The 10,493-nt window shown below is 63.7% G+C and overlaps 1 protein-coding gene across 1 annotated transcript; it reads left to right on the top strand.

Annotated features, from left to right (window-relative positions):
• The first annotated feature begins 3,610 nt into the window (after positions 1–3,610).
• Positions 3,611–9,973, top strand: LOC125917626 (netrin-G2-like). Its single transcript, XM_049623772.1, has 5 exons — positions 3,611–3,707; positions 5,181–5,282; positions 6,751–6,918; positions 8,701–8,835; positions 9,441–9,973. Exons 1-5 carry the CDS (start codon positions 3,689–3,691, stop codon positions 9,674–9,676), a joined length of 660 nt encoding a protein of 219 aa, XP_049479729.1. The 5' UTR covers positions 3,611–3,688; the 3' UTR covers positions 9,677–9,973.
• Positions 9,974–10,493: the final 520 nt, after the last annotated feature.

Raw genomic sequence — 10,493 nt, 5'->3', positions numbered from 1 at the left:
AGTTAGCAGGAGAGGACTGGCCGGTGTCGAGTCAGCCACTGGCACACCTCCCGTTTCAGACATGCTTGAGCGGGGCCACAGCCCACCCTGGGCTGTTCCCTGCCACAGAGAAGGTGCCAGAGGAAGCTGGATTCTGGAGGGGATGCCGGCCGGCTCAGTGAGGCCGGAAGTTGATGCGTTGCCCCCATCCCCGCCAACCCCCCATCCCCACCAACCCCCCACGCCCGCCAACCTCCCACCCTCTCGTCCCCTTCTCATCTCTTGCCAGGCATCGGTAGGCCCCGGAAGGACCCCATCCCCAAAGCCCCTGTGGCCACTGTGGCCATGAGAGGGGCGCCCAGCACTCTTGCCCTCTCCACATCCGCTGCACGGGGCCCCGGGGCCCCCAGCACCCCACAGCCCACAGGTGGGTGCCCAGCTACAGCCCAGCTGTCCCGGCCTTTTCCCCCACCTCTGTGATGTGCACCTGCTATAGGGGCTTGGCTCTTAGACTAGAGAACACTAGACCCTAGAGCCACGAGAGTGTGGGGCTGAGGGGCCTCCAGGCCGTCTGGGCCCATCTGTTACTGGGCCCCAGCCAGGGGACCTGGGGCTCAATTTAGCCTGGACCCTTCTACCTCCTGCCCCCTAAAGCACAGCTCAGGAGGATCCCAAGACCAGCATGGCCGAGAGAATGGGGTGACCGAGGAACCGGGGGAGGGGCCTAGTGACATCCAGGCCACACGAAGTGCGCCCAAAGCCTGTCTCCCAGGGGGGCTCCTGCCTCAGTGCTCTGCCCCAGGCGCCGCCACCCCGCACCCTGTTGTGCCCCCAGCGCCTCGGCAGCCGACCCCTGGGAGTGGACAGCATAGACTGAGCCAAGAGGGCAAGCTTCTCTGATCAGCGAGGCAGAAGGGCACCTCTGGGCCCGGGTTTTTGGAGTAGGGACTGCTGGGCTTTTCTGGGCTGCGTGGGGAGGGGCGGGGGGCAGGGCTAGGCCAGGGCGAGCATCCCACACCGCGTCAACCGGAGCAGCCACTCTTAGGGGTCCGCCGCGACGGACAGGCTCAGAGACACCCGCTCTCTGGTTCGAATTCCCCTCCGAAGTTGGGATTGCTGTGTATTCGAGGCTTGGGGTGCTGGAAATGTCCTGTCCCCGCCCACTGCAAATGCCAGAAGTCCGAAATGATCCATCCTTCCCGGAGGGTGCCAGGAGGACGTGGCCGAGGGAAGTCTCCCTGGTCCCGGCTGGGAAGGGGAGCTCGGCAGTGAGCCCCAGCAGAGAGGAGACGGCAGGGGCGCCTCGCTCCTTGGACGGTGCCATGACCCTTCCTTCCTCTGTGCACGGACCTGCGGAGGAAAAGTCCCCCTTGTTCTTGGGCCATCTGGCTTAGCTCCTCCGTGGGACCCAGAGGGTGACACCCCCCCCACTCTTGATTTCTGCCCTTCTCCACGGGGAGGGCGGCATTTGCAGGAGGCAGGGGCTGGTCAGGAGATTCAGGAGTTACAGGGGAGCCTCCTGGCCCAGGGGTCCTCTTCGGGGTCAAGGCCGGGTCCATGCTGGGAATGCCAGGACATAAGCTGGCCGCCTGGGCCTTGTGCTTGATTTTGCAATGTCTGTGATGGGCGTACGGGAGCAAAATTTGCTATAGCGGGTGCTGTGCCTGCCTGCAAACAGTGGTCTGTCTGGGTGGGGACCACACACACACACACACACACACACACACGGAGTAACCTTGAACCCATTTTCTTAGTGCTTCGGATTTGGTGCACGCGGTTCAGGGCAAGCTGCACGGCTGGGAGGTAAAGAGAGGCTCAGATCAGGGCGGCGAGCCAGGCGAGGTGGGTGCGAATCACGAGGGTCCCCAGGACCCAGGTGGTGAGAAGGCGCACTCCTCAAACATTCAGTGGGTCGTGGTCAGCTTGCGTGGTGACCCCAGTGAGGGCGGCAGGGCGCTTTGGGGCAGGAGGTGGCTCTAGCGTAACAGTCAGTGACCCCAGCAGCCCGTGTCTCAGAGGTCATCGCTCCTCCTAGCAGCTGAAGCCTGTGCCCTCCCTGGGCCCCATGTACGTGGACCCCCACTAATAATGACGGTCCCTCCAGTTGGCGGAGTGTGGACTTCTCCTGAGCCCACAGTTCCGAGGGGATAGGACCGTTAGTTCCTGGTCCCACAGGTCAGGATGTTAAGGCTTGGGAAGAAGCAGGTGGAGTTCATGGCACGTAAACTATACTTCAATAAAGCTGTTTGAGAAGAAAGAAAGAGGCAGCCGCTCAAGGTAATAAATAGGATTACAGAGACGCGCAGGGAGGATTCGAACTCGGGGCTCACCGACTCCAGAGGAGAGATAGCTGCCTCCACAGCCACCCAGCACCACCCCAAACCCCCCCAGCTGGAGCCACTCCCTGATTCCCAAGGAACAGAAGGGACCTCCATCTGGCCTCGGCACACGACACAGGCCGCGGTGAGACTGTTCTTCCCGCGCACCCGAGCGTGTCCCGGAGAGCCCAGCCAGGGGTCTTTCTTGCCCCCGGCTCCCAGCCCCCAGAAAGGTCCTGAGTCTCCCCACGTGCCTCCCGACAGGTGCTTCAGACTCTTTGACCGGAGTCTAGCTGGGCCCGTGACCCTCTGGCCCAGAAGTTTCTCCGTCTTGCCCATGTCTAGCTGTCTGGAGGGCAGAGGCTGTGGGGCAGGAAGAGCTGCTCAGGACCACTAATCCTCGCCCGCAGAGGGTGGTGGGAGAAAGGCTCTAAAGCAAAAAGGCTCCGGGGCTGCTTTTGTTTCGGCTCTAATTAAGCCCTTGCCAATTTGGGTCCTGCAGCCTTCTCTCCTCACTGAGCCCCGTATTAATGTCAATTCGATGCCCAAAGGCTCCCAGCGCCCAGCTGGAAAGTCTCCTGCACTTTTTAGCTGGTAGGTTTTCTGTCTCTCCCCACCAGCCGGCATCGTGCGTAATCCCTTTAAGAAGTGGAGAGAATCCGATTTCTCCCCTGTCCCTCTGGGTTTGTCTTTTGAAATTCAGTGCAGAGCCATGCCTTGCCTTCGCCAGCCCTGCCCGCTTCCCCCGCTTTGTGGCCGCTTAGTCTTGGGGACAGGCACGGCGACCCTGGGGGTTGACTCGCATCGCGGTCCCCTGGCGAAAATGGGCCCACGCTGTGGGCTGGGGAGGGCGGGTCAGATGGTGGAGGGGCTCCGGTCCCCGCGTTGGTGTTGGACAGGCAGCCTTCAAAGACCGTTCTGGACGCGTTTGATGACCCCTGCTCCCCTGTACAGCCATCAGCCAGGGACTTTGGCACAGAAAGGTCTGCGCCCAAATACGGGACTGGATCCCGCTGTACCCTCAGTAGGTTCGGGGACAACACAGGGAGGGCAGAAGGGTCGTATAATCAGGTGTCCCGCCGAAGAAAGGACGGCCCAAAGTGTGCAGGTTCTCGGGCTCAGCCCCGCCCCCCTCTTCTCTGGCTTCAGGTCACAGGCTGTAGTAGGTGTAGACGCTGCCTCTCCCATAGACCTGGACCCAGTTCCGCTTGGCCAGTGTAGACCATGCTGCTTCTGCTAAGGGTCCTATGGGTGTGTGATGACTCCGGGTGCCCCCCCAAGTCCCCCAGCCCCACCCTGTCGCATAACTGGGCTTCTCCTTTTCTTCCCCCCAAGAGTGGATCAGGCCATCTACAGCTGCCCCCCTCGGGGAGAGCTCCCCCGGGCCCCAGATGCCCTCCAGTGCAGAAGGTATGGGGGCGGGAAAGTTCCTTAGACCGCAGGCCCCTCCCTATGTAGCGGAGTTAGCAGGTGTAGGTGCCGGGAGGTGGGAGGGGGGGGGGGGCGGGGGCGGCCCTCGGGAGCTGAGGGGAGGGGCCTCGGAGAACCATCTGCTCACACCCCGGGGCTCACCTTCTTAGAGGGATCCAGTGTGACGACACCAGACGCAGCCCCTGTTAATCCTACACTCCCCCCATGGGCTTCGGGGCTAAGTGGGGACTCTGCGCTGACCACGGGAATCCTGCCCTGCCACTGTCAGCTACAGGACCCCCCAGGGCAGGGAGGGGAGTTCGGAGAGGGTCAGGCCCTCCTGCAGGAATGGGGTGGCAGACTCAGACCCAGGGGTTGACTACCGGTGGATGAAGGAAGAGAGCGCATCCCAGGTGGCGGCGGGACCAGCCGGGGCAAAGGCTTGGCGGGGGGATCCCGCCAACGGGGCAGGGGGCGCCGTCGATGGTGTCGATACCAAGCCCAGAGCCTCAGTGTCCCACAGCAGGGGGAGGAGACACGCACAGGCTCGTTTGTAGCCTCGACGGACGTTCACTTGAAGCACACGGGGGCCCTGCCCGACCCTCCAAGTCGGGAGGCCGTTCCCAGCCCAGCTCACCTGCTCCCTGGACGGTAGGTCCGAAAGCCTGTCTGGACAGCAACCCGGGCCCCTCCAGGAGCCGTGAGCGGGGCTCTGGGCGCCCTCTGCTGGCAGGCAGTTCTGGAGCTAGAGCCGCAACCAGTGAGGGTCTGCGGTTCCCAGCAGCTGGAGGCCCCTGACTCCCTCCCTGGTGATGGGGCCTCTGGAGCCCTCGCTACCCTGCCCCGGACGGGACCGGCGAGGGCACCGCAGACTCCCAGAGGGAAGCGGAGCCCGACTTTGCTGCCGGGATAGTGTCGTGCTCACTCACAAAGCTGGGGCCGGGCCCCAGGGAGTTGTGATGCGGAAGGCAGGTGCTGTCTGGGTTCATGGCTCGATACACCTGCAGGCAGGGGGGTCCGTGGATAGGAAAGGACTCGCTGTGGCTGGAGCGGGGGGTGGGGATTGCTTCAGAAAGGGAGATGCCAGAGCCTCATATGCCAGGTGCACACTCTGGGTTTGATGCCCACGGGAGTTTGGAGAGGAGAGGAGAGAGCTAAGCGATATTCGCCATCAGTCAGAAAATCATTCAGCGTCAGCAAAGCACTTAGCATGCTGTCGGGGGATGCTGGGGCTAGAGAAGTAATTTCGGAGAATTAATCCAGCCGAGTGTGTAAGTGGTCTCCGAAGGGGCACCGGAGGCCAGAGGGCTGCTTCTGCGCGGCTCCCGGATGTGCTGTGCCCCCTCACATCTGAGCAGGTGAACGTGCCCGGGGCCCCGTGGGACCCTCCGTTGCGCTTTCCCTGGGCTCGGACAGCCTGCCCTCGGCAGCTGGACCGTGGCAACGAAAGAGCGTATTTCTCGTCTCTCCAAGTTGTGGGCACCTTTGCTGCTGCCCCCGCCCCTGCCCCGGCCTCCAGACCTTTCCAGCTCAAGCCCAAATCTGCTGAAGTGGTGCCCATTGAAGAATTCCAAGGTAAGAGGACGGGCCCGGGCTGGATTCAGCCACCTCTCCCCCCACCTGCACTGGAAAACGGCGATACAAGACGGAGGACCCATGCCTGGCTCCGAAACCCCTCCCGGAGTAGCTGGGTCAAGGTGAAACCGAGCCTCTCTTCCCTCAGTCCTCCCTCCCCAAGGGAGCTGGGAGCAGGTATGAGTCAGAAGCACAGTGGGCAGGCACGGGGCAGGCACCGGAGCTTCCAGAAATAGCCTGTCCTGGCTCCCCTGGGAGGTGTAGCCCAGGGGCCCGTCTTGGTCGAAGCAAGAGCTGGAACACAGGGGTCACCGGTGCCACTCCTTGAGACACTTGGGAGATGGCTCACCTTCTCATTGCTCCCGGGGGGACAGGCGGAGGGGGCAGGCCCAGGAGGCCAAAGGTGTGGCAGGCCCACCGCCTCCTCCTGGGCACAGCTCCGAGGCTCGCTTCTCCAAGGTCTCCCATGCCCTTGACCACCAAGACCTCGTCAGTTCCTTCCTCTCCCATCACGAAAGGGAGGTTCGGTCCTCCAGAGATGCACAGATGGTGTTTCAGGAGGGCGGCCAGCGTCTTGCCCGTTCAAGGGCAGTCACACTGGCTTTCCTGTTCGAGGGGGTGCTGAGCCCCTTAGGAGGGACACCAAGGGATAGCTGCCTTCTTGGGACGGGGAGCCAATTCCCATGCCTTCAGGATGCCTTGCCCGGCAGTCTTGGGACTCGCCCAGTCCCTGGAGCAGAGGGAGGGCTGGGAGAAACGGCAGGATGTCACAGAGGTGGCTGTCCTCGGTGTGGGTGGGACCGTGTTCCTGCAGTAAGAGTCCAAAGCCAGGCCAAGACTATCAGGAGGGCAGAAAGAGACGCCCAGGGCACAAACCCTAAGACGGTACCCATCCTCAGGGGGCTGTGCGAGAGGAGGCCCTCTGGTGCCAATCACGTTTGCAGAACAGCTCAGGCTAATAATAAAAGGTCCGGCAGGTGGGCGTTTTCCGTCCAGTGGTCTTCCAAAGCAGCATGTGGAGGAAGCTCCTGGCCCATTCCATCTCGCCCCGGAACCCATGCACGCATCTTCCCTTTGCCGAGGCGCCCCGGGGGGTGCCGCGCTACAGGCACTGTCCTTCCTGCGCTCACGCTGGCTGCGCGACCCACCCTCCCTGCATGAATCATTCCCAGTCGGACACGGGCATCCTTCCGAGCCGCTGGCCCTCCCTGAATCCCTGCCCCCCCCCCCCACCGGGGCCAGGTGGGAACCCGTGGGCTGGGCGAACACACCGGTCCTCCTGTCTCCTCCCGCGTGACAGGGAAGCGTTGGCGGCCCGCGGCACCTTCCTGCTCCCTGCATGCCCCGGGCTGGTCTGTCTTCGCCCCGTGCCTCAGTTTCCCCCAATACACGGTGCAGGGGGTGGCAGGAAGGCCCGGTGTCCCTTGGCCCACTGACCCGTGGTGTTTCTCACGCTCGGCCGGCCCAGACTGTGAGTGTTACGGCCACTCCAACCGCTGCAGCTACATCGACTTCCTGAACGTGGTGACGTGTGTCAGCTGCAAACACAACACGCGAGGCCAGCACTGCCAGCACTGCCGTCTGGGCTATTATCGCAACGGCTCTGCCGAGCTGGACGACGAGAACGTGTGCATCGGTGAGCCGCTCGGGCCCGGCCGCGGGGTGCGGCGTGGGCGCTGCTGGTGGGGTGGGGCCGGGCGGGGTCCCGAGAGCCCTGTGTCCGAATCCCCTGGGAAGGGGGGCGGGGACCACGCCAGCTGGGCATCTCCAAAGACAGAAGCCTCCGGAATCCGCTCTATGAGGAACCTCCCACAGGCACTGGAATTGCAGAACCACTGGTTACAAAGACTGGTTCGAGAGCTTGCTATGGGCCTCAGTTTCCCTGCTTGTAAAACGGAGAAGTGGATTAGATCAAAGGCTTTTTTTAAATTATTATTATTAAGTGTATTTATTTGGAGAGAGAGAGAGAGTCCCAAGCAGGCTCTGCACCGTCAGGGCGGAGCCCGTCGCAGGGCTCGAACTCACAAACCTGTGAGATCATGGCCTGAGCCCGAAATCAAGAGTCAGATGCTTAACCCACTGAGCCACCCAGGAGCCTCCAGATCAAAGGTTTTCAACCCATTTTTCGTGGCTGAAGCTTTTCTTCCAACGAAGTCCTTCTGGTGCTTTTATTTTTTTTGTAATTTTTTAAATGTTTTTATTTATTTTTGAGACAGAGAGAGACAGAGCATGAGCAGGAGAGGGGCAGACACAGAATCTGTGTCTCCAGGCTCTGAGGCTGTCAGCACAGAGTCTGACGCGGGGCTCGGACTCACAGGCCGTGAGATCATGACCTGAGCTGGAGTCGGACGCTTAACCGACTGAGCCCCCCAGGCGCCCCCCAGTGCTTCATAAGCAGAGGCCCAGCTTTTAAGACCCAGGGGGCACTCCTTCTGCTCTCTTCACGCTCTGCTCCAGGACTGGTTTGGGGGTAGAGAAGCAGTCTGTGGGGGCCCTGGGCCCGGGCACAGGCAGGCCATCCCAAAAGGCCAGACCCGAGGCCCCAGCCAGCGCCCAGCAGCCTGGAAGGGCTGCCCACCACCCCTGCCTCTGTCTCCACTGGAGGCCGGTGCCCGGTCCTCGGGTGCCCAGCCCCCTTGGCATCCCGCTGCCCAGCCTCCGCCCACCAGGTCAGCTCTGGCTTCACAGGGGGGGGGGGGGGCTGCCCGCAGGGCTGGAGCGGTCAGTCTGAATTATGGCATTGGCCTTCAGATAATTCCATCAACTCTAAAGTGACCCAAATGGAATCGTGCTGCCGATGGCACACTGGCCAGCTGTAGGGACAGGGTGGGGCTTCCCGATCCTAGTCGAGGCATTCCCTGCCTCCCGGATACATTCCTCTCTCCTTGCCTCTCTCTGCCTCCCCTGCTTCAAGGATTCCCAGAGTGGGGACCTTTGCCCCCTCCCACAGAGCAGAGGCCCGCCAAGAAACCAACAGGGAAGGGGCCGGGGGAGGCCGGAGGCCTCTGGGGCTGCTCCTCCTCCCACCCTGTGTGCTCCCCGCTCCCCCAGTAGCCCCTCGACCCGGATGCCCTGCCCTGATGAGGCTCCTCCCACCTGTCGTGGATCTTAAAGCCCTTTGGATCTGGGAAGGTTCAGCGCTCCCTCCAGTTTCACAGACTGAGGCTGAGGCCCAGAGAGGGGTTGGGGCTGCCCCCGGGGCCAGGGGGAGGGAGTGGCTAATGGCTGCTACAGCCTTCCCTCGAGATCTGGCCCGTCGGGCGGCCGTGGGCGCACGTGGACACGGTGTGGGGTGCACCACCGGGGAAGGGCGGGGGGGGGGGGGGGCTGGGGGGGGGCGGGGCCGGGCGGGGTGGGGGTCGGTGCGGAGGACGCCCACAGCTCGCCCTGACCGCACGCCGTGCCCGTGTCCGTCCAGAGTGTAACTGCAACCAGATCGGCTCCGTGCACGACCGGTGCAACGAGACCGGCTTCTGCGAGTGCCGCGAGGGCGCAGCGGGACCCAAGTGCGACGACTGCCTCCCGACGCACTACTGGCGCCAGGGCTGCTACCGTGAGTGCGCGCCCGGCGGGCGGGGCTTGCGGCCGAGGGGCGGGGCCACGGGCGTCGGGGCGGGGCTGGGGCTGGGGGCGGGGCGGAGGGCGAGGCCTGAGGCGACCCGGGAATGGAGCCGGTGCCAGGTGGGAACCGGGAGGCGGCGGATCTGGGGGCCGGTTGAGCGGGGAGTCGGAGGCAGAGGCGGAGTTGGCGGTTGGTGGGATTTGGCTGACGAGGACGGGTTTGCGGAGCGGGAGGGTGGGGAGCTGTCCGAGCAAGCGGTGGCCTGGCGAGACCGAAAGGACAGTGGGCGCTAGCCTGGGAAGGATGATGGAAGGGCGCTCCTGGCACAGGGAGAGGCAGGTGCAAAGCTCTGGAGGGGAGAGAGCAGGTGCGTCGCAAGGCCAGTAGGCGGGGAGAGCCGAGGGCAGTGGCGGGAAGGAGACGGGTTCAGCTCTCGCCTGGCCACCGTCACCATCCACGCTGGGGCGTTTCTCACCAAGGGCGCCCTGGGCCTCCGACACCCCCCCCCCCGGCCCGTCTCAGTCGCAGAAGCTCCACCGAGGAGGGCGGGGGTGGACTGGGCCACCGCCCGCGTTAACCGCCCCTCCGCCCTGCAGCCAACGTGTGTGACGATGACCAGCTGCTCTGCCAGAACGGCGGCACCTGCCTGCAGAACCAGCGCTGCGCCTGCCCGCGCGGCTACACCGGCGTGCGCTGCGAGCAGCCCCGCTGCGACCCCGCCGCGGAGGACGGCGGCCTGGACTGCGACCGCGCGCCCGGGACCGCCCCGCGCCCCGCCACCCTGCTCGGCTGCCTGCTGCTGCTGGGGCTGGCCGCCCGCCTGGGCTGCTGAGCCCGGCCCGGAGGGGACCCTGCGCCCGGGGGGCGGCCCTGGGGGCTCGAGGGCCCGGGGGCCGGCGCCCGAGGCCGGGCGGCGAGAAGGGTGCGGCCCGAGCTGCTCCCAGGTGCTACACAGCAGAGCCCTCCCGCCTCCTCCCGCCGCGGTCAGTGGCACCTGCCCCCGCCCCGGCACTGCCCTCCGCCGCCGCAGGGGGCGCTGTGGGGGCTCTGGCCCCAGCCGCCTGCGATTTGGGTCTTAGGTTTTCTTTTGTATCACCCGCCGCCCCCCACCCCTTTTTTTTTTTTTTTTTTCTTTTTTTTGTCTGGTGGTGGGACAGCGGGTGGGGGGAAATTCTCTCCCCAACACCCCCCGGTGTGCCTCCCACCACACACACACACACACACACACACACACACATATGCGACTGTTGCAGACACCCCCTGCGCCTGTCCCTGGCTTACCATAGGCCAGCGGACCCCGAACTCCTGTTGCCTACAACTCTTCTTTCTTTGTTTTCCTTTGCAACCCACCAGACTCCGTGAGGCCTGGTGACCAAGGAACTCACCGTCTGGGGGAGGGAGTTAGGAAGGAGGGTTGGGAAGGCTGGAAACTTGGTTTTGTAGAGAACTATTTTTGTTTGTATTCACCGGCCCCTCTAAGGAGGACACGAGCCGGAACAGGTGGTTGATGGTGTATAATCCGCCAGAGTAAAGAGTCTGCTCACTGCTGCCTCCGGGAGCTGTTTTCTTTCTGTGTTCGTGTCCGCTCAGCAGGGTTCGGAGTTTAAAGAGGAGCCCAAAATAGCCGTGGAGAAACTCTTCCCCCCGCT

This window comes from Panthera uncia, unplaced genomic scaffold, assembly GCF_023721935.1.
Source record: "Panthera uncia isolate 11264 unplaced genomic scaffold, Puncia_PCG_1.0 HiC_scaffold_2109, whole genome shotgun sequence".
In the NCBI taxonomy this organism is placed as follows: Eukaryota; Metazoa; Chordata; class Mammalia; order Carnivora; family Felidae; genus Panthera; species Panthera uncia.
This window is presented reverse-complemented; position numbering and strand designations above follow the sequence as displayed.